The sequence below is a fragment of the Rutilus rutilus genome (genome assembly GCF_951802725.1).
Source record: "Rutilus rutilus genome assembly, chromosome: 8".
NCBI classification, from domain to species: Eukaryota; Metazoa; Chordata; class Actinopteri; order Cypriniformes; family Leuciscidae; genus Rutilus; species Rutilus rutilus.
The window spans coordinates 25,837,664-25,862,308 of record NC_140222.1 but is presented as its reverse complement, the minus strand read 5'-3'; the positions used below and the strand labels follow the sequence as shown (position 1 = coordinate 25,862,308).

The following is a 24,645-nucleotide window of genomic DNA, read 5'->3' as shown; positions in this document are numbered from 1 at the left end:
CGTACGAGATGTCGTAATCCAGGGTAAATCATTTCTTTCAGAAGGACCATGACTTTTAAGACTTAAGCAGCTAAAAGAATTAATAACGATCTATTTTTTTCTAGTGCGACTAGAAAATATTGCCTACATTATTTCCCATGCACTGCTTTAACAGTCAGTTTAGTCCACTGTAAATGTTCAGCACTAACTACAAAGCTACTAAACACTGGAGTTTAACAAACCAGATCCTGTTTAACCAGGCATGTTACTGATCATACTAATGCGAGTTAGTTGTTTACTGTCTACGTGTTTATTTCTGTGTGCGTGGTTTACTTTATATTTTTACATTAATCACGTACCAGTGAGATTTATTCACATGCACTGCGCTTTGCCTCTTGAAAACGGAGGGAATCGTGTTTTTAATGGACACGTTGATGTTAAGCGCTCCGGAAAACTGCTTAAAGTCTCCGAATAGGTTAGCAATTGAAATATGAACCTGATTTACTCAATTCTTTAGTGAGCATTAAATGTGTGAATTGCGTGACAATTGGTTATTAATCTGTAGAAAGTCCGAAAAAGAATTACTTCAAGTTTTGGACCAAATTTGACAACTAATTGTTAAGTACTTAAAGGTATAGTTCACCCGAAAATGAAAATTCTATCATCGTTCACTTACCCTTTGTTGTACAAATACATTTTTACATGTCGGTAACCAGACAGTTGATGGACCCCATTGACTACCATTGTATTTTTTTGCCTATTGTGGAAGTCAATGGCTACCATCAACAGTTTGGTTACCGACATTCTTCAAAGTATCTTCTTTTGTGTTCAGCTGAAGAAAGAAACTCATACAGGTTTTGAACAACTTGAGGGCGAGTAAATGATGACAGAATTTTCATTCTTGGGTGAAATTTCCCTTTAAGTATTAACTAGCTTTAACTATGAGGTATAGGTCACTATCTAGCCTAGTGCCTTAGCACAGCCGAGGGTGAAGTTACATTTCGTTTTAGGATGCCGGGCACTCGTGACAACTTTAGGCTTCACAATATTCACCATTCATGTTTTCGCAAAGCGTCAGTTTGCGGTGTATTTCTACAGCTAACTCAAATGGAAATGTATGAAGCAGCAGTCATTTATGTGGAAATCATTGTATTTGTTTTCTTTTGACGGCACAACACTACATTATACTACATGTAAAACTTTTATCCTGCTGAGTATTTGTATCGTTTTCGTTTTGTTTGTATTTTGTTTTCAATGATCTCGGGTGAATCACGCATAGAAATGCTATATTTAACCCCAAAATCAAAAGGAAAAAAAAAATGTGAAATTAAATTTTGCATAAGAAGATTAATACTTTTTAGCATTATTCTGTGACATTATTGTCATGCTAATTGCGCACGTTTGTCATTACTGTAATGCAAAAAAACAACAACATTATTTTAATTTAACATAGTAATAAAACGAATCTTGTCTGGACAAGATTAGTAAATGAACAACATCAAATTTTATTTTTTCTTATTTAATATATTTTTTTTACATTATGGTAATGAGAATTGTTAATTGGCCATGAAAAGCTTCATTTTAATGAAAATAATGTCATTATGTGAAAAATGTATGCTAAAAATAGGCTTAATTTTCTTAAAAGTCAAAATATAATGTCTGTTATGTTTTTTTTTAATGTGAAATATGACCTGGACGTGTTTTTGAAAGACTGATTTAGTAATGTCTGATTTACTTTTTCTGTTTTTTCGAACAATCACGCCACTTTTGTTTTTCAAAAGCTAGAGGAGAAATACAAAAATTGACAGTGTTTTTATCTCTTCGACATCTCTGTTGGCCCCTATAATAGTGTTACGGCTGATTCTGACTGCCCTCGGTCACATGATGCAGTACGTCAGCTCTGATTGGTTCGAAGTATGAATGAATTGATTATGCAATTTTACGATACAAATAAAAAAAATCTACAATTGCACAGTTATGTCACTGTATTTGTGTCGCAGTGACAGAGTGGAGAGATCAAGGTAGTGAACGGGCTCATGAACGCTGTTCTTCCTGATTGTGTGAATTTCGACTGTACGTGTTTGTTTGCGGTGTTTGTTTGCTCCAGAAGAGAATGCAAGTATTTTTTTTTTACCCCTCATTGTTTCTCCACAACCCTCAGAAAACTGTCAAACCACCCCTCAGTTTGTCACTGTGTGAAAGTATGAGCTCCATTAAAATAATCATTGCAAAATTGTGTGTTGGATTGAATTCATGTTGATGAGTGGATATAAAAGTCATTTTATAAACAAATTAAAAATCAACAATCAGATATTTTTTATGTCTATCTATATACTGTATATATATGTATATGTTATAAAAAAAATAATACAAAATTATTTGTAATTATATTGCAATTATGTAATATATTTAAAAAATATATATGCACATGTACATATATAACTTAATTTGTATTAATTTATATTTTATTTTAATAAATGTATATCTTTTTATTGATTTATAAGAAATATAAAGTATAGTATAAAAAGTTTATTAAATTTTTTTTTTTTTGTACAATCTGATGGAAGAGAGACGCTTACAGAGCGTGAAACATTCCTCTGAATGAGGTTGTGTTTTTCTACTGGTTGTAATCTGAAGAAGGTGACGTGCTCAGATCAGCAGTATTGATTATTGTGTTGATGGTGACGTCGTGTGAGCGGTGCTCTATTGATCAACTAATCCCGGTCCATAGAGGCCAGAGAGGGGCCATTCACCCTGATCTCATGACAGGTGGCGTCTTTCTCCTCTGCCTCCCCTTCCTCCCTCTTTTGTCTGGCCCAGTAATGATTAGAGATCAACACCTGAGTCCCACAGTATCGAGCCTCCAAAGAGCCAAACCTGCATGACTGTAACTGACAGGGGTTTAATTCAACGCTCCCTTACAATGAGGTATTTTAGAGTTCATGTTTATAGGGATACTAAATTTGTGGACCAGATTGAGAAATATGACTTATTTTATTCATGTTATGAATATGAAGATATTTATATTTTACATTTTCATATATAAATATATATACAGACCCTTTCCAAAAAATTAGAATATCATGGAAAAGTTTATTTATTTCCATAATTCCATTCAAAACGTTAAACTTCCATAGATTATAGATTCAGGGCCCACAACTTAAACGATTTCAAGTATTTAGTTGTTTATTTGTACATAATTTGGGCTTCCAGCTCATAAAACCCACGAAAACAGGATTTCAAAAAATTAGAATATTACATGAAATCACACAGTAATTACACAGTGATACCATGGTCATTGAACCAGGTTTTGGTTATTTTGGCAGTGTGGGCAGGTGCAAATCCTGCTGGAAAATGAAGTCAGCATCTCCATAAAGATTGTCTGCTGAAGGAAGCATGAAGTGCTCTGAAAATGTCCTGGTAGACGGCTGCGTTGAGTGGACAGCACAGTGGACCAACACCAGCCGATGACATGGCTCCCCAAACCAACACAGACTGTGGAAACTTCACACTGGACTTTAAGCATCTTGGATTGTGTACCTCTCCATTCTTCCTCCAGACTCTGGGACCTTGGTTTCCAAAGGAGATGCAAAATTTGCTCTCATCAGAAAAGAGGACTTTGGTCCACTGTGCTTTATTAAATCCAGAGTCAACGCAGCCGTCTACCAGGACATTTTCAGAGCACTTCATGCTTCCTTCATTTTCCAGCAGGATTTGCACCTGCCCACACTGCCAAAAGAACCAAAACCTGGTTCAATGACCATGGTATCACTGTGTAATTACTGTGTGATTTCATGTAATATTAAAAAAATTTGAAATCCTGTTTTCGTGGGTTTTATGGAAGCCCAAATTATGTTCAAAGAAACAACTAAATACTTGAAATCGTTTAAGTTGTGGGCCCTGAATCTATAATCTATGGAAGTTTAACGTTTTGAATGGAATTATGGAAATAAATAAACTTTTCCATGATATTAAAATTTTTTGGAAAGGGTCTGTATATATATGAATATATTTATATTTTACATTTATACATATATATATATATATGTGTGTGTGTGTGTGTGTGTGTGTGTGTATGTATGTATATATATATATATATATATATATATATATATATATATATATATATATATATATATGTGTATATATATATACACACACACACACACACACACACACACATACACATCTAGTTATGCATATAGCATTATTTGAAACTATTATGTGTTAAATATGTACTACCCATTTATAATAATTATATGTAAATAAAAATGTTTTCGTGTGTATATAGTACATTGTGTTTGATATTACAGCATTAGTATTTTTGCATATTATATATACTATAATAACATGTTTCTATGTATTTTTTAATATATTATTACTATTTTCTTATATTTATTCTATATGATCTAGTTACACATATACATACGCTAAAATAATACAATCAAAATATTTTATAAATGCATATAGTAGAGCATTACAGGATTATTATACATTATAAAATGATGATTATATTGCTAAATCTTATATTTGGTGTTAAATATGGACTGCCCATTTCTAATAATAATAATAATATGTTCACGTGTGTATATAGTGTGTGTATATAGTATAATGTTATGATTAATATTACAACATTAATATAAATTTTGTGTTTTGCATATTATTTAATATTATTTTAATAATATACAAATATTTAGTCAATTATTGTTACAAAAATATTTCATTTATTATAATACATTTTATATAATTATGTTTATTATTTTGTTATAATATATTTTATTTTAATATTATCAGGGATAATTAATATATATGAAATGTGTTTGTGTATAGTAAAGCTTTAAAGGATTAGTATGGACTCATTTATTAATTAAAAATGTTGTTGTATTATTTTATATTGAATTAATACTAATATTTGCCATAAAATATTTACTGGAGTTTTTATTTTAATAATAGCCAAGGAGAGCTCTAGAATTTTGAGCTCCGAATAGTGGTGATATTTGTGGGTTTGCATAGCTGGAGTGGTTCTAATGATGGATTTAGAGTGTGTGTGTGTGTGTGGCAGGGAGGCAGCAGGTGCAGGATGCAGGTTCAGCGTTGGGCTTCTTTATCCCGCAGTAAGTGGACGGGACAGCTGAGCTCTCGTACCCGTGGGGAGATGGGGGGAGGGCTTAGACGCACCCCTCCGCCAGCTGAGCTCATTAGCATCGCTACACACAACACAAACCTGCACTTGAGAGCAGCGATCATGTTTAGAAGGGTGTAGAAAGCCTATAAATCTACCCAGAGTCCTTTTAAACAGCTGTCATGGACAATCTTACAGTTATCAGTGACACAGCTATGAATATTGGGTAATGAAGGGTATAATTGCTTAAAAGTGAAGCCTATAAATACGTATAATGCGTAATGAGTTTGTGCCGCTTGTTTAGAAGAGGTTTTGACTTATAATTTTTGTCTTGTGTACAATAAAACAGAGAAAAATGTATCTATGGAACAGAATTTGATAAGAGACTTGGATGTGGGATCTTTTGACCACCAAGAATACACTCACCACCACTTGGAGCACACATCACATGCCATTGCTTCTGTAAATGTAAATGCATGTTCTTTGTTTTTTCGTGTGTGTTTTTGCGTATGTGTGTGTGATGAATGTCGGTGACCAGGATGGAATCAATCATTGTCTAATCAATAAGAAGGACAGGCGAGATATTGACCAGCGCACACACCTCCACCCTGACAGCTGGAGGAACCAAGACCCCCTTCGCGGCCGATCACACAGAACATGTTTTTCCATCCCGCTTTTCCACTGTTTTTCAATGTAAACGCGACAGACAGACGCCTTTAACCATTGCGTTCGAGTCTTTTGCAGCATCTCGCGCGGCATACAGTGCTGAAGTTAAACTTTTAAAATCTCTAGACCTCGTGTTTTTAACACCAAAATGTGTCCTGTGTGAACCGAACACGTTTTTCCATTCCACTGCGCTACTTTTTCAATGTTTTTCAATGCAAACACACCGATGTCTTTAACTGTAATGCTCACATCTCATTTCTTTTGCAGCGTCACGCGCATTACGCGGCATTCTAAAAACGTGGAGCTCATATTAACTCTTTAATGACTCTTAACTCTGATGACGTGTTTACTGGTGCGAGGGCAGGACAACCTGTCACTCACATGAGATTGACCAATAGCAATCCACAACCATTCAATCAATTCCCAATAGACAAAATCAAGTCCCGCCCTACATTTTGTCTTGTTCGAGTAGCCCTTTCACTCAGATATACACTCACCTAAAGGATTATTAGGAACACCTGTTAAATTTCTCATTAATGCAATTATCTAATCAACCAATCACATGGCAGTTGCTTCAATGCATTTAGGGGTGTGGTCCTGGTCAAGACAATCTCCTGAACTCCAAACTGAATGTCAGAATGGGAAAGAAAGGTGATTTAAGCAATTTTGAGCGTGGCATGGTTGTTGGTGCCAGACGGGCCGGTCTGAGTATTTCACAATCTGCTCAGTTACTGGGATTTTCACGCACAACCATTTCTAGGGTTTACAAAGAATGGTGTGAAAAGGGAAAAACATCCAGTATGCGGCAGTCCTGTGGGCGAAAATGCCTTGTTGATGCTAGAGGTCAGAGGAGAATGGGCCGACTGATTCAAGCTGATAGAAGAGCAACTTTGACTGAAATAACCACTCGTTACAACCGAGGTATGCAGCAAAGCATTTGTGAAGCCACAACACGCACAACCTTGAGGCGGATGGGCTACAACAGCAGAAGACCCCACCGGGTACCACTCATCTCCACTACAAATAGGAAAAAGAGGCTACAATTTGCACGAGCTCACCAAAATTGGACAGTTGAAGACTGGAAAAATGTTCCCTGGTCTGATGAGTCTCGATTTCTGTTGAGACATTCAGATGGTAGAGTCAGAATTTGGCGTAAACAGAATGAGAACATGGATCCATCATCACCTTGTTGAATCAATGCCACGTAGAATTAAGGCAGTTCTGAAGGCGAAAGGGCGTCAAACACAGTATTAGTATGGTGTTCCTAATAATCCTTTAGGTGAGTGTAGATCACAATAGGGAAGAAAAGACTATCGCAACTTCCGTTTCATGTCGACTTTAAAGGGATATTTCTGGTTCAGTACAAGTTAATTTCCACTTGCCCCTCGTTTTTTTGACAGAGTTACAAACAATGGTTTTAACGTTTATGGTCCTGCTAAAATACTAACAGCATATGAAGGAAAAAAACAAGCTGTCCCACAAAAGCCAGTTGTTTTATTTCATAGGAACACATATAAATAAATGTAACAAAATACATTAGGTTGGTAGCTTTTTGCGCAGCACGTACCATAATACTGATATCCTTCAGGACAGCACGCTAATGGTGTCAGGTTGCACTGTAGAGGCATACCAATGTGCCGCCTCATGGAGAAATATCGAATCAATTTACTAAAGAGCATTTAGAGCTGATGATCAATGCGACTGCAGCGTGTGCACTGAGTTCTAAGAGAGCATATAAGCCTTTTTTTGACCGTGTGCAATATAGATCTGTGTACTTGTTAGCAGCATGGAGAAGGTTTTGTACTAGAACCGACAGTCTGAATGCGAAAACGACGGAGGCTTTGAATGAAACAAAATGTTCAGAAGAAGAATAAACATTGATGTTCATTGGTCTTTTTTGGCAAACACATTTAGACTGTCCTTCATTACAATAATACTTGAGTTTAACTTGCAGTACGAGAAATATCCTTGTCCTTCATACATAATTGTGCCACAGATATATATAATATTCTGTTACGATACAATTCAATAGTACCATTCTGATAGGAAACAACGATCCAATGAATGTGACTGAATATGGTATTTTTTCGAGGTACCACTGTAAATTAGCCATGACAGAGGCTTTAGGGATGAGTTTGCCCAAAAAATGAAATGGGATTGGAACAAAATACATGAAAAAAACCTTCATTTTTGGGTAACTATCCCTATAATATGGACCGTCACACCATCATTGCTTAACAGCCCCAAAAAAACGTAATGCTGCCGTTTACACAAACTCATCCCTGACTTCATTTCTGACGCTCTTTAGCACAGTGTTCGACTGAAGCAAAACGCCATCAGAGTCATTCTGGCTCAGTCTGGTCTTCAGTTAGCGCTGTATGCGTCTATGTCGTAGTACGCGGATTGAAGCCGTACTGTTTTGAGTCATTAAACGGGTCACCAGGTCCAGACTATGTCCCGCCACCTTCTCGCCGTTCACCTCTAAGATCTCGTCCCCGACCCCGAGGAGCCCCGCGTAGAGTTTCTCCATATTGCTGTCGCCCATTTCTTCAACGTACACCCCTTAAACATAAAGCGAGTTAGTCTTAAACGCTTCGACTGCGTCAGAAGGGCATGAAAACGAGAGCGAGAGGTCACTCACCTGAGTCTGGCCTGCCTTTTCCTCGTGCGATGAGAAAGCCGAAGGGGCCGTTGGGGGGTCTGGAGAGCTCCAGTAAGATGGTGCCGTCAGGGAAGGCCTGAGCCACGCGTCCCACCGGGCGCACCGCACTGGGCCGCCCCACGTCCTCTACACTCAAGGCACGGTGAAGACCCCTAAAACACACACAGATTTATTGACCTAAAACAACCTAAGAAATGCAGAAGAAGTTTAACAGCCAGATTTTATGGTGAGTTTCTTTTTATCTAATAATTATATTATCATTTTGAATTATGCTCATTCAAGCAGTTGGCATATAACAGTGCTAGAACTGTATTTTCTTGTGAGTGGTTCTTGATCATTAAAGTTGGATTATATTTATATAATTCATTTTAATTACATTTATATGTTTATCTGTAAATATGTAATTTTACATATTAAAATAATATATGAAATATTTTAAATATATAATTATATTAGTATTTATTTCTGATCATCGTATTTATAATATAAAAAAAAAAATGTAACACCCTTATCTGACATTGTGCTATATATCATGGTAGTATTCCATGGAATTCCAAAGAAGATCATGTATTTTCAACTGTGAAGGCTGAATAAACAGGATACAACCAGAACAGATCTATCCTACTGGCTCTCAAGCAAGATGATGTAAGCTGCAGCTCAGCTCCAGTCACTAAGGCTGGAATTTCCTCTCTGGCTATCTCTCCTTCCCTCAGACACACATTCACACGCTCATAAACACCACACACGCTCACAGGCACTATCGCATCGCAACGCCACTGACAAACACACTATCTGGCACTGTGAACAACCCAAACACACTTAAAGGGCAGCGTCTAGTAATACACGCAAGAGGCTGAATATAGCAGCAGCATGTAGACAGGTGATCATTCCCGGGATTCCATGTCTTTCTTTGGCAAACACACACCTCTATTTTTATCCTCCCTCCCTCCCTCTTTTTATTGCTGCTGCTGACCCAGTCAATGGAAAATACTAATCCTGTTGCACAACACGACAGCTGTCTGAACATTACAAGAACACGATGCATGCTCCGCAGAACATGTCATGCTTGAAATTGCCATCGTTCATTACACTACAAGGTTACAAAGAGGTAAATAGGATGATTTAATAAGACCAAGCGGTGTACATGTGCATGAAATATTGCTTACAAAATATTACGGGGATGGCATCAGATTTTTTTTTTGTGTGTAAATTATTATGGAATTATTTATTTTTAAAAATGTATATTGTAAACAAAGTATGATTTTTTTTTTATATTTAGTATATATTAATATATTATAATGTTTAAATATTATAATAGTAATATTATTATAATATTAATATTAAATGAATATTATAATATAAAACATAAAATGTATATATTATAAATATTAAATGAATATTATATATAATATAATATAATATATAAAATTTAAATATTATAAAATAACTTTATATATATATATAATATTTATGTGTTATAATTATTTAATATAGTAATATTGTTTTAAATAAAATTGTATATATTGCATTTATCAACCTCATATTTTTTAAATAATACAAGTTATGCAATCTTTAAAAAACGTTTCAATATTCATGTCTTGATAATTACAATATTAGCAAAAGATTTTAACATTTAAAAAAAAAATTTTTATGAAAATAAACATCAATACAACAATTACATTTCTTGGAAATTGCATTATTATATAATATTATATTATTATATTATATATTGTTTGGTGTCATTTAAAGTGATGCATCATATTAGTGTGTTATTAATTGGTATATTGTGTAAATGTTGTACCTGGTTAATACAGGGCTGCAGGGCTGTTCTCCTGGAGTGTAAGCAGAGGAGCGGTCTGATTTCATTTTGGGTATTTGGAGATTTTGAGCCGATGAAGATCTCCTCAGCTGGAGAAACGGAGACCCCTAGTGGTGAGAAACGATACAGTCAGTGCCACTCACTATATTATCACTTTGAAATTCAATTGTAATTAATATCCATTTATAAGAAACATTTTATTCCTTTAAAACAGTTATAGATGTTTTCTGAGGGACTTCTAAAGGTTGTCATACAATAACAAAAGATGCTAACCAGACGTATAGTCTGCAGTGAGGGGGCTTTCTTTAGCTGGTGGTGGTGTCTGTGTGTGGGGCTGGGGGAGGTGGAGGGTGATGTTGGCCGAAGGTTTTGGTTCGAGTTTGAGTTGGGTTTGGGGTGCAGGCTGAGCTGATCCATGCTGCTGGATCGTCCCTTTCCCAGCAACCCCACACTGTTCAGCCCCATGGCAGAGAAGAACCGCCGCAGGGAGAGTTTGGGTCGACCCTCCCGATGCTCCGCATCCATCCCCGCTCTAAAAAACAAGTCATAACAGGTCATTTATACATACTTTTGTATACGTTTTGTAACGTCTGTATGAATGTTTATGCAATTGTGATTCTCAGTCAGTAGGTGGCAGTGTTGTAGTGGACAAACATGGAGTCATAAGTAAGTCTGGACCACATCTCTCCTGACCTACTTTGAGCATGAATTGCCAAAGCAATCTGTATGATTGTTGCCCCGGAAATTAAATTGTTCAGCGAAAGGATTGAACATTTTAGTAAAGAATCTGGTTTGATAAAGTCCTAACCAAAAAAGGGGATTACAGAAAAGAGATGTAGCCGTGGGTAAGGGCATAGGGATGATACTCATAATTTCCACCTCTTTCTTTCCCTCTTTACTCACTGGGAAAAGTTTGGGCTAGTTGCCCTGTGATGCACTGGTCTGATTGGCCCTCTGACGTGTCCATCAATGAGATGAGTCTGGGCTGATTCAGCACTGCTGGATGTTGCATCAGATCCTAGTTGTCCTGTAGTCTGGTGCAGTTCCACATCTGAGTAAGAATAGAGAACGTGGCAGTACATATCAAAGGATGATGGATGAAACTGTGTAAATTGTTAAATATTATGATGATACTGTGTAAACTGAATTGTTATTTATAACAATATAACATAGTGAAGCATCTCATGCTACTGACAAACGTAAGTGTCAGAAGGCATTTTCAAGTAGCGTCACACAAGATGGAAAGATGTTGGAGGGGGTGGAAAAAGACTGATCGCACTAGCAACTGGCCCACTGTGGGATTACTCCACTAGGACAGTATGGATCTGCTGATCTGGACAATCCCCAGTGGGACAGGAACGCAGTGAAGAGAAGCGCACACACCCAAAGGTGACACCTCGCTAACTGGAGCAGAGCTCACAGGTCTACCTGGAATTGCCACTTCATTCTGGGAAAAGCTTTGATTAATTTTTAGATTACATTACGTAAGCGTGCATCTGCAATGCTAAATATTAGCTTTATCCTTATTGGCGTGAAGCTCAGATATGTAGCAAAAAAATATTAGATCTATTACAGCTAGTGCTATTAGTGCTTTACTAATCGTAGACTTCATGCTATTATTTATTTTTCTGAAAAACAAATTTTTAGCTAAGTGGTTAAAGGTCAGTGCTAGTAACCAGATGGTTGCAGGTTTGAGTTTGTCAAAAGGTGATAATTATTGTTTTCTTAAACATGGCACTTCCTCGATGTTTCTTTTGGGAGGTTGTCTTTGTATGTGTATGGCAGGGGTGTCTAATACTGCTCCTGGAGAGCCACTGTCTTGCAGACTTTAGATTTAACCCCAATTAAACACACCTGAACCATCTAGAAACTTCCAAGCAGGCAGTTGTGTTGGGGGGCTTTCGCATTGGGTAGTTCTAGGAACTTAGTTCTAGAAACTAGCCACCAGGGTGGTTCCCCGAGAACTAATGGTTCCCTTAGGAACATTTTCCTGGTTGCATTCGCAACGCCAGTAGGAACTCTGAAATGATGTAGGCCACGCTTGTTGTTGTGACTTTTATTTTGATGGTTTATTTTGGTGTTTCGCGAGCGTTCGGACAATCAGCGTAAACTAACGTCACTGGTAGTTCCTATAGTGCTGGTTTAGACCCTGCTCTGAAGTAGGAGCTATATTAGTTCCTCCAAAAGGAGTTCCTAGAACTAAAATCGTTCCTAGGAACTATGAAAAGGTTCCTCCGGTGCGAAAGCTCCTGTGGACTTCTAGGCAAGCTGGAGCTAAACTCTGCAGGACATTGGCCCTCCAGGAGCACGTTTAGACACCCCTGGTGTATGATAAGTTGCTTTGGATAAACCTTCTGCTCATTGACTACTATTAGCCCATTTAGTTAAACTAACCTGTTGACCTCTCCTCCCCTTGTATGGGTAGGTTTCGAGCACACAGAACCGGGCTTGTCTTGGGTAAGGGTCCAGGGGTGACCATGACAGATCTGTCCTCCCAGTAACCCAACCCAGTGGGAGCCTGCTCCTGCACAATGCCCCCTGCCTCTGTGGAGTCCAGATGCACCAGGTGATACTCTGGTGAAGACATGAGTGTGACGGTTCGTCGACCAGTAGAGCGGTCTTTGGAGCTGGACTTCAGGGCTGATTTTTTCGGTTGGAGAGGAGGAGGGGTTGGCTGGGGAAGGTGGGAACTTGGCGGTTCTCCTTTTGGAGGCAACGGAGGTGCCACAATACCTTTGCTGGATGTAGGGCTGCATGTGTCTGGTATTCTCTGTCCAAGTAAATCAGTGGCATAGGGGTTGAGTGGCAATGCTACTCCATTAGAGAGACACATTTGAGTCCCATTGGGTGTGAGTTTGTTGCAGTCCGGAGGTGTTGGAACCCTAAGGCCATTGACGTACAAGGGTTCCTGCTTACTCTCCAGTTTTCTGACCTTCTTCTTCAGCTTCTGGAATGTTCCTCTACTGCTCACATTATCCGCAGGACTGCAATACGTTCCATCGCTGTGGACAATAGCGGGACTCGTCCCAATGTACGTCTCCTTAATCTGTTCGATCCGGACTAGCCGGTTGGGAAGTGTGGGAGCAACCCAACATGGTACCTTTTTCCCTTCTACTTCCCCGTTAGGTACGGACAGAGTATTTGAGTTCAAGCTAGGATCATGGGGTTCATTTAGAAAGGTCCCACAAGAGTTGCACTGCCTGTTTGCTGTCTCCGAACCTTTGCCATTTAACAAACTCTTCTTGGCTTTTGTCTTCCAGAATATTGAATCCTTCGAGCCATGTCCTGTCTCCGCCTTTCCATTGATGTAAGATGACAAGGTGGGTTTGGACACCAGCAGGCCCTGTGCTCTTTCTCCAGCCCTGCGTCGCTGGCGTAGCCGCTCCAGGTAGCGCACCTCGGCGTCCTTCTCGGATTCGTCTTCGAAACGCACGCGAGTTGGAGACTGGCCGTGTCTCCGTCGGGTTCCACCCACTGAGTCGCCGCTGGAGGAGTCACTGAGGTTTCCCGAAACCACCGCCACGCCCTCCTTCCCGGCAAGAGGAGCCTGGTGTAAGGGTACACCAACCCAGGAGAGCAGCTCCCTGTACACACATGCACATATATGAAATTAGTTGCATTCCTGTGCACTTAGATACACAAAGAAATGGATGCATGCCAAAGTGGCCTGCAGTCTATCTCTCAGCATGGAGACATGGGCAAATTCCTGAGGAAATTTTCCCTCTGCTTTGGCTCCTCTGTGCACATTCCTGACATGCTTTTTACTCCTTTTAGGAAGGTCGTCTTCAACACACCAGACATTTTGATATCATCAGGTCTTTGTTAGATATAAGAAAACAAAAACTAGTGTCTTTCAATATTCCCTGTTTGCTAAGGAATAGAAATCTACAGGTGTGCCGGTATTATTGCGCACTGGGACTTTTTATGCCTGTTAAGCATTGTGCACTGTTCTGAAACCTATGGGACTTTTTACAGCTCTGAGTTTGTCTTAAACATTCAATCTCAAGAGAGGCAGTTAAGTGTTAAGTTTAACCCGAGCAAAACTGACAGCAGTGTAATCAACATCACCAAGCTGTTTTCCCCATAAGGGAGAGGCAGGGAGGGAATTAGGGAGAAGGAAAGTAACAGCTGGCAGACATGACAGGTGTAGCAGAGCAGTACAGCAAAGCAGTTTCATCAAAGCTCCCATTTAAATAAATAAAAAAGAGATTTTTCTGTCAGTCACTTATTCACTATTATTTGTTTAAATCCAAAGCCAGAAAAATTATATACAATTTATATTTTTATTTGTTTGCTTGTTTTGGTTTTCTATTCAATTTAAAGGCTTTATCAAATTGAGTACACCAAGTACACTAATTTATGGGGAAAAAACTAATAACAACAACAACTAATAGCACAGTGCTGAAAATGTAATACTTATTATTAATTTAATATCTTAATTATACATTTTTATATTACTTTATTTGTATATATTATTAATGCTTTTTAAAAAACATATTATTCCCCTTTTTTCTCAGTGCGTGTCAGTTTTTGTTGTGACGTTTAAAATTGCCCTAATCTGTTCCGGATGCTGCCATGCACCGCTTGTCTTCATACCAAACAAGGAGACAGGCGTTTGGGGCGGCTCGCCCATCTGTCTTTGTGTGAAAGTGCTGAGGTAGAGAACAGAGCGCTGGATGGGGAAGTGGGATTTAGAGGCACCAGACGTGTGTACACATTGTATAATTCAGGTTGTCTTATATAACACGTGCCCGGCAGACACAGAGAAGAAGAGTTTGAAGGAGGACGCCAGAACACTTCGTTTAGCAGTTTAAATTCAGGCTACCATTAGCTTCCTGCTGTTTCACTGATAGTATTGAATTGGCATCTTTGTTATATTATTATATAATACTTGTATATCAGTTTCATACAAATACGTAGAAGAAAGCCTTATTTTAATGTCTTTATAATGCCATAATAAAAGACCAGACCGAAATAGAGAGCAGCACCTGTTGCTTCTGAAGAGATTTGCCAAACACTTCCCCCCTTCCCTTTTATCAGCTGCCCGCCTCCAAACAGAGCAAAAGACAATTCAGTCCAGCCCCAAATAATACAGTTTAAGATCTACATCCCCCACACAAATCCTCAAGTGTGAGCAGGCGAAGGTTTCCTTGTTTTGATATGAAGAGAGCCATGTAAACACACTCCCTTCCCATGATGCCTAAGCCTCTAAACCCCAACCCCCCCCCCAGCAGAAACCCCAACAAGCCGAAAACTAGAGAAAAAGAGACCGGAGAAACTTACGGGTTGTCCCTCTGGACGGGTAGGATGGTGTGGTCGGCTTTGAGAGGGTTGGACCGGGCCTTCATACGCGCTCTCTCTAGCAGTCGTTTGGCCTGCTCGTGGCGAGGGCTCAGCGGAAGGTCGTCGCCCAACACAAAGGCCCTGTGGGCCGGCCAGAGAGACACAGAGAGAAAGAAACACGTCAGCTCCTGTGCGGTGTGGGGGGATTAAGTGGAGCAGGCCGTCATCACTAATTAGGCTGACGGTTGAGTGTGTGTTGGGTTTGTACCTGATTATGATGCGCTTGATGGGCTTATGCATATGTTTACATGATCAAAGGCTTGAATATTACTCTAAAATAGAAATATGGCCAAACCAAGATATAAAAAGACATAAATCAGAATGTAGCCTATGGGTCATTCTCAGGAACTGGTATGCCTCAGGACTTACTACTGATGTAATTCAAAGGAAACTGAACTTAGTCTCATTATTTAATAACGTAAACTCTGTTTAGTGTGTAATGTAAAAAAAAAAAAAAAAAAAAAAAATTGTGTAATACGTTTGTTTTTTATAATCAGCCAAGTTTCTAATTTGCCTCACTATGTATCACTAATTCACTCATTTCTTTTTTTAAATCCAAGAAAAAATATGGATATACTATTTATTTATTTGTTTTTGTTTTTTATATTTAATTCAAAGGATATTTAAACCTAAAAACATAAAGTTAACAAAAAATAAAAGTGTTTATGAAATGTATGGGTCATTCTCAGGAACTGGTATAACTCAGGAGTTACTACTGATATAATTAAAAGGAAATTTAACTTAGTCTCATTCTTTAAATAGCTTTAAATTTGTTTAGTGTGTAATGTAAAAAAAGAATTTTAATAGGTTACATAGAATTTTCATTCATTTCAAATTTGGCCTTATTATAAGTTCAAATATCATGCTGCTTATACTGTTAATGTTTCTTCTATAATGAAAATATGTCTGTTATTCTTTTTCAACACTGTTTTGATGTTTTCCCTCTTTTAATATATATATATATATATATATATATATAATAAAAGAGGGAAACATCATATATATATATATATATATATATATATATATACACAAGAATTTGTATTAGCTTGAAGAAAAGGGCTGAGCTATTTCCTTTGTTATTCAACTCTTAGGTGGAGTTTGAAGGAGAGGCAGGAAAAGCCAATGATATGATCTCGTTCCTCTGCTTATGAAAAACTTCAGCAGCTGTTTTCTCCTGAGCTCACATTCCCCTTTTTTGTATGTTCAATATTTAGAGATATGCAGATGCTGTTTTTTTGAGGGGGGGGGGATGAAGAAAAACTACTAAGGAGAATCTCAGGCAACTGAAATAATAAATCTCTAATCAGCACTGTGAGAAGCTAAATCTACATGGTGTGTGAGAATAATGTGAGAGCATCAATCTGTGCTGCCCACCTTTGGCTGTGTTCACTACCTTGGAGCGATATCCCAGAATCCCAATCACTGTCATTCAGGACACATATATCTGTAGAAACAGATACAGAGACATTCGGGGTACAAATTACAGGGGGTTCGACCACCATAATTATTTTTGACTTATTAAATTATATGACTTGATATCAATTAGTTGAGTGAACTGCTAAAAGCCAGCTGTTTATCTCTCGTGACATGACAAGGTCATCTTGTTTGTCAAGTGAGAAAAAAGTGAAGCGCCACACCGTCTTTGTTTTTCCATTTATCACAGTAAGTTGTTTTTAATCAGTGTAATTCTCATTCTTATCCTTCTGTCCTCTCATATCTGGATTATCCAGCTCTCTCGTCTATATGACCTCTGCATCATTAGAGAGGTCATGTGCGCCTGTTGCGTGTAATCCTTAAACGTGCTAAATGAGACAATGTCATCTCGTCAGACATGCGCTAACGGCATTTAACACCTGTCTGATAGCCTTGGATTAACTCTGCATTATATCACACATTACATTACATCGGATAAGGCCGATTACATCTTAGCTTCCGGAAACAACCGAGCCGAGTTTGAAACCCCAGGTTTGTAAAAATGTGCTCTTTGTATTCATGTTGAATTTATATGGTTTTGAAAATCTGTCATACCACTTTCAAGAGTTTGTTTAATGTAATGTGGTGTTACCATCCAGTAACAATTAATATCATACACATCTTAAAAAAGTTTCAGTGTAAAAAGTTTCTTCTTTTTTTTAAATATCATGACTTATTGCTTTATACTTAATTAGGAATGCACTGAAATGAAAATTTTGGTCGATACCGATAATTCTTTATATTTGAAAGGCGATAACCAATATATTAGCCGATAAATCTAAATCCAAATTTTTATGTAATTTTTGAGAGCCTGATTACAAAAACAAAAGTCTCACCATTAAAATCCATGTCCCAAGCAAACAATTATAATGTTCTCATTATAACTGTATGTAGCCTGCTAAATGACTAAATGTAAATGTAGCCTATATGAAAGACTTGAGCTGAAAATGTTTTCTTTTTTTCTGCATGTTTTGCCGATTATTAAGCAACGACAGTCAATCAGAGTTGTTATTTTTTAATAAGTAATAAATAATAAATACATTTCATTATTCATTATGATTTCAGGACAGTAGTTATCAACCTGACAACTTCTATTTTAAAATATATAGGGTATTTTAATTCAGAAATAAAGAACCCATCATAGAAGAGGTTTGTTAAAGTCATGTCTGTGTGTCTGAATTGCATTTTTAACGTATTTTTGAAGAAATTAATACATCCAGACAAAAAAAAAATTGCACCCTGTCACTGAGACATGCCTCCTTACCTCTCCCGCCAATGTGCGTCATGTCCTCCAGCCTCTGTCCTGGCACATGGTCTTTGTTCTGGGTTTTCTGCAGCATCTGTTTGAGAAGGCCACGGTTCATCTCGACCCTCTCGGCCAGGGACAGTGTGCTTCCGCTGCTGCACATGCTCTCCAAGCTGTCGGCCCGCCAGAGTCCACTTTGTCCCACCTCACCATTGCTGTACCTGCGTAGGTGACTCTCCAGGCTGTCAGACCTTTGGAGTTCCCTCGGAAACTTGTGGCCCATTTTGGAGGTCCATGGCCGTCCATTTGGTCCGTCTTTCCCAACCCCGTTTGGAACCGGCAACTCCGGTCTAATGGACCTCCAGAAATACTTTGGTGGCATCCAAGGTTTATCGGATGGGGAAGCGTCCTCCTGAGTACCGCAAACATCGTTCGAAAGGTTCTCCAGGCTTGCTCCTTCTCCAAGGCCACGGGGAACTGCCAGCAAGGCTTCGGAAGAGATGGGATCATAGTCGGGTTCTACCTGAGGCTTAGGGTCTCCTGTGAGGAACATCAGGGGCTTGTGAGGTTCCCCTTCTTCATCGCTGCTGCTGGAGCCCCAAGCATCAGTGAGGGCATATCCCAGCATGAAGGTCCCAGGAATCACCCTCTTGTCCTGGTTCTTACTTCCAGGTTCTTTCCAGGCAACTCTGCTGCGCTCAGAGAGAGCCTTGACCTTGGACTGCAGCGCAGATACGGCAGAGCCTTGGGTTTGCTGATTTGAAGGCGAGGACGGGGAGCCGGGCTCTGGGCTGGTGTCAGAAGGACATCCGTCCTCTGGCTCTCTGAGGTGGATCTCAGTGTTTTGAGAGGCGGAAGACAGGGATTCAGCATCCTCAGATGTCACTGCTTCCTCCATGGTGAATCAGAGAGTCAGTGGAGCATGATGGTGGCTGAGGGGATGGAAAGAAACAAGAACAAGAGAGAATCACTGACAGTTTCTGCCTATTTCACAAAGGTTGTTCTTAATCTCTTTCTAATGTCAATGAATCTGCAGTGTTTTAATGAGAGACTGCATGACTTGCATAAAACACGGACAAACCATTTCCATATAGCGGCTTTCCGCAAAACCTTTCCTTGTAAGCCTTTTAAAGTTTTTGGTGAATCATAATGTTCGTAGAAACTTTCGTACACAGATTTCACGCACAAACTTATGCATACGAAATGGTCAGTGAATTAAACCCAATGTTTACATACTTAAATCGAATCTTTTGTTTATGAAATAATCTTTTTTCAAACCATGTTTACTTCAGAAGTAACACTAAAACTCTGCATAAAATATTAAGACTTAAAGTAAAACAAGTTAGTGCTGCTTCTTAAGTAAATGTATCTATGATTTTTACATATTTTTAAATAAAACAAGATAAATATAATTATTAAAAATAAATGATTTTCGGTGCAAAGGATTCAGTTTAAGCACTTGCATTTTTTGAGTTTTTGACATTTTGCATAAATGGAGGGAAATAATTGTGTTCAAACAGGCCATTATTAACCAGTATCACTTACTGCATGATATACTGTATTTGGCATTTTAAACTGTCTTTTTAAAGCCATTAGTAACCACAGAGGGTTTCATTGTCCTCAGACCAGTGGAAAGAACATTCTTCATTCAACAAATTTTTTTGATAAATCATTTTCTGTTGACAAAAAGAGTTTCACATCTTTCATTCTTTCCAAACAGCTTTGGCCGAGGCTTGACCACATTATCTGAAAAATCTAAAATGTCACAACGACTGCCAGTATGTCATTAAAACTGGATTTTCTCAAGGCTGAGGGAAAGTAATAATGAATATTTTAGAGTGTCACATAAGTTTCACTTGCTCTTCTAACTACTAACGCCACTGATGTAGAACAAATAGTTTCGCCAGTAACCGATACAACACGCTAACCTGTTCTGAGAATAATGTAGGGCTTGTTGACTATAGGCTTAAACGCACTATCCTGCTTTTAAACCTCCAATTGTCATTTAACAAAACACAATGTTGTCGAACTAAAGTCTGAACACTCTTAACTATTAATTAATAAACCTACCTAAGGTGTTCAGGTGTTAGAAACATGCACTTGACATCTGATAGCCATTATTTAGGAGCAGAGAATGGAAAAGCAAGTTTCCTCTGAGGTAAGTTTACAAACGAGTGAGTTTTCTGGGAGGTTAATTTGATTTAATTAGTCCTCTCTTAATTAGGACTCGCTCCCGTTGCTCCAGGTACTGGGCGTTTGGATACATAAGACGTTATTCTGTCTGAAAACACACACACGCACACACAAGATAAGAACGAAAATTCTAAAGAATTCACTTATTAGCTTTTTAAAACACTAATAAACCCGTTCATATGTCACCCTTCACAAATATGATTAAAGTGTTCAAGTTGCTATAGTTACAACAAAAATCTAGTAGGTCAACGACTAGAGATGGCAACATATTTGACTGATGATAACTTTGTCATTTTCATAAAGTAAAGAGAAATACAAGTTTTTTTTTGCTTTGTTTTTAACAACAAATGAGAGACAAAAATATAGTATCAAAGTACAGGACAAAAGAATATAACTTTCCAGTCATGATCTTTTTAAATAAATAAATGAAATAATAATAAATATTATTATATGTATAGTTACTATGCTTACAAAGAGCAATGTATAGCCAATTAAATATCTTAGAGTAAAAATAATAAATAAATCACTACACAATTTTGTTACATTACTTTAAAAAAAATAATAATTAGTCAATAGCGTACAGCAATAAAATAATATTATGCTCACAAAGAGCAATTTCCTACCAATTAAACACCTTTTGAGTCAAGCATACATTAAATTCCATAATTTTGTTCCATGACCTTTATGATAGACAGACAGACAGACAGACAGACAGATACATAGATATAGACAGACAGACAGACAGACAGACAGATAGATAGATAGATAGATAGATAGATTTTTTAGGAGTTTATTTCAGTGACTTTTCCAGGCCTGGAAATCTTGATGTTTCCGTGTGCTGTTTTTCATTCCAGTGCGGGGAAAATGTTGGAGATGAGAAAACTACAGGAAATGAGACAATTTCAAAGGAGTGAGTAATAAAATTCATGCACGATGCTTTCTTGAAGTCTCTCACTTTGTGCTCAGGTCAATTGCCAAAGTTCTGCGTCTGCAGTGTAACGTTAAAATAATTTCGCTGCTGGTGTTGAACCTCAAACACACGGAGGGTCACTCATGTCGGACCAGAAATGAAAACAATCATCTCGCGCGGGACCACTTCTCTCATCTGACATTTATTTAACACTGGGGGCTCAAAGAAAACAAAATACCATCCGAATGCAATGACTCGCACACACAGGTGGCCATAAAAGCTGGACAAACATCTTTTAAACATCACGAGAGCTGTAAATCTGACGAATCACGTCATCGCACTCGTTGAGAAGAAAAGAAACCAAATAAATTATCTTCTTCAAACATCTTACCTCCTTCGTCCTTCTGCTGTCTATCTTCCACGGCAGCCATATGCGCCTTTAAACCCCACCTTTACGATTTTAAAAATCATATTCGGTTACCAGGAGTCAGCAAAAACTCCAGCGGCCAGTCAAATTCCATCTTGCTCTAACGTTAGTTTCTGCTTTGCTTTCAGTTTTGAGCGTCCCAAATCTTCCCCCTCTCTCTCTCTCTCTCTCTCTCTCTCTCTTTCTCGCGCTCTCTCTCGCTCCAGCTGTTTTGGACAAGCTCATGAGTGCTAGGCACACTCCCGCTTCAAATTTGGCCTACTAAACAAGTACTGGCTATAATTTACTCACTCCTCTCGCGTTACAGAAGAAAGACCAACTGTAAAACTGGACTACATGATGTGGAAAGATTGCTACGTTGCTATGGAGACCGTCGTGGCCACCTTTAAGAGAAACTGACCTGTAAAAAGTTCCTATTGGTTGAGGGACTCGCGTAGCTCCGCCCCTAAACAGAAGGGGCGTAATCCTACCCTTGAATTTGGGTGGAAAGGAGATGGAAGAATCCTGAAACGCCGAGAGGAAGTTCTCGAGTCTCCAGGCACATGTTCCAGCTGCCAAGGAATTTCCTTTGTTGATTGTGAGCGCGCGCCCGCTGATTTGTGCCCGTCTTTATGTTCAATAACCTCCGTGACCTTCACGTTAAGAGAACTTTTGGCATCTGGTTTGATATTTGTTTAACACGTATACCCATTAGAAGTCACTCGGACTTCATACGTGATTATTTTTCTTCCAGTAAGCACATAAATCCCTGATCTGAGGCCAGTTCTGAAGCAAAGCCAGATGTAATAGAGAGCACTGGGCTGGGTCTTGAACTTCGTGCACTGTTGAGTCCAAGGACGCATAAACTTACAGGACGAAAGAAAAAAAAAAGAAACGAAAAAATAATAGACCTTCTTATTTGTGCATTCCTCTGACACAGACCCAGCCCTGCCTGTAGCGGGAAGTAACCCAGTAATTTTAGCTTGGACAAAATACACTTGCAATCACTGTTGCTGTAAGCTAAAGTCATTATCTGAATTTTTCAACATCCTATCACGCACCTTGTAATTACATGCAAATCAGAGAGAGAGGGGTGTGAGGGGGGTGGGGAATTTGTGGGATGCTGAAGGGAGACCTCTGAAGGTTTTCCTGGGCCAACTGATGACTTAAGAACACAAGGACTTAGCCTACGTCTTATCTCTTGCAAGGTATTTAGTTAGTTATTTATTTAAGGCTTACCATTCTAATAATTTTATTTTAAGTAATTATTATGTTATAAATATTATAAAAATGTATAATAATTGTATATAGTAAATAAATAAAACTGTTTTATTATATATGAAGAGTTCAGATGTAAAAGCCTCTAAGTGCCATCTGAAATGTTCTTCTAGAATGATCATTTTCATCAAGCTTGTATATTTAAGTTCAGTAATTTCACTTAAATGACAATTAATAGGTCATTTTCATTTCCATTTGAAATTACTGAACTTAAATATACAAGCTTGATCAAAATGATCATTCTAGAAGAAAATTTCAGATGGCACTTAGAGGCTTTTGCATCTGAACTCTTCATATATATATATATATATATATATATATATATATATATATATATATATATATATATATATATATATATATATATATATACACACACACACACACACACTAATTAATATAGTATATATATATATATATAAGTATATATATATATGTATATATATATGTGTGTATATATATATATATGTGTGTGTATATATATATATATATATATTTAAAGTTATGCCATTTTTTATTTATGCCACTTTACATGTTAAATAATACTTAATTATATAATATTATATAATAGTAATAATATAGTACATAATATAAATTTGTTTTATATTTATAGAATTTTTATAGAATTAAATTATATTTTATTATATTTATAAATTAATACAATTTTAAATATTCAATTAAAATCAATACATAATATAATGTAATGTAATATAATAAATCATGTATATGTGTGTATATATATATATATATATATATATATATACACACACACACACATATACATATAAGCCTATAAAATATTCAATATGAATTATTATATAATATTAATCACAATATAATATTTTACAAAAAAAATTGTTTGTTATTTAAGTTGTGATTTGATGATACAACTTTATTAGAAACTTTATTAGAAATTTTGCAGATCTACAGAATACTGTAAAAACACCATTTGGTTAGCTATTAGGATTTTATTTGCATATTGTTTGCAGTTTAAATCAGAAACATTATAATTAGTACTCACATATGAAACGTAGCAATAAAGCATTCAAAGACAGTTCAATTAACAGCACAAGCACTAATGTCAAGTTCTGTGACACTTACCTGTCAGTCACTGGCATGTGCATAGCTAACCATCACAGTATTTCCAAAAGACCACATACATTCGCTATACTTCCTCCAAAGCAACATAATCTTCCAGATGAAGTTTGCAGTGTTTTGAGTACACAAGTTCCCCACACATTAGTCCCATGGAGGCACACAATTGGTCCGGTCAGTTAATCTGCCCAAAGATTAAGACAAAACAAAATCCGCAACAGCCAACCATTGGTGAGACATTGTTGCGTAAATCACTTCAATCTGGCCTCCACGAGCCTCCCCAGTATGAGTCAATGAGGATCAGATGAGATTATTTCATCCAGCACTGGAATGAGCTCAGCTGTGCCAACCAGCAATAACCAACTGCAGAACCGCAGAGCCACAGGTCACAGCAATGCGAGGACAGCAGCGCCAGGCCAACAGTCTCAGACCGGGGTTGGGCCGGAGTTT

The 24,645-nt window shown here is 37.7% G+C and overlaps 2 protein-coding genes across 3 annotated transcripts in view; one reads left to right on the top strand and one right to left on the bottom strand.

Annotated features, from left to right (window-relative positions):
* Window positions 1-787, top strand: part of stx6 (syntaxin 6) — a 5,059-nt gene extending 4,272 nt beyond the window's left edge. The window contains exon 8 of the mRNA XM_084415640.1: window positions 1-787. This exon is cut by the window's left edge and continues 320 nt beyond it. The gene's annotated coding sequence lies outside the window, so the exon portion shown is untranslated.
* Window positions 788-7,236: 6,449 nt separating this feature from the next.
* Window positions 7,237-24,522, bottom strand: kiaa1614 (KIAA1614 ortholog). Of its 2 annotated transcripts, none has more exons than XM_084417674.1 (10): window positions 24,202-24,522; window positions 18,332-19,245; window positions 16,969-17,038; window positions 15,532-15,672; window positions 12,643-13,832; window positions 11,152-11,299; window positions 10,522-10,780; window positions 10,231-10,355; window positions 8,409-8,581; window positions 7,237-8,329 (listed from the first exon to the last, which is right to left on the bottom strand). In XM_084417674.1, the coding sequence occupies exons 2-10, from the start codon at window positions 19,209-19,211 to the stop codon at window positions 8,136-8,138; spliced, it is 3,180 nt and encodes a 1,059-aa protein (XP_084273800.1). In that variant the 5' UTR covers window positions 19,212-19,245; window positions 24,202-24,522; the 3' UTR covers window positions 7,237-8,135. The 2 variants fall into 2 exon arrangements, with proteins under 2 accessions (XP_084273800.1, XP_084273801.1); XM_084417675.1 differs by lacking the exon at window positions 24,202-24,522 and adding an exon at window positions 21,808-22,208.
* Window positions 24,523-24,645: the final 123 nt, after the last annotated feature.

What these genes read in the sequence shown, in the direction of transcription:
- kiaa1614 (XM_084417674.1), bottom strand. Translation starts at nt 19,211, where the DNA reads ATGGAGGAAGCAGTGACATCTGAGGATGCTGAATCCCTGTCTTCCGCC. An exon ending in GACGCACATTGGCGGGAGAG is followed by an intron (nt 17,039 to 18,331) that starts GTAAGGAGGCAT and finishes CTGTTTCTACAG; the next exon opens with ATATATGTGTCCTGAATGAC. An exon ending in AAAAGGCAGGCCAGACTCAG is followed by an intron (nt 8,330 to 8,408) that starts GTGAGTGACCTC and finishes TTTATGTTTAAG; the next exon opens with GGGTGTACGTTGAAGAAATG.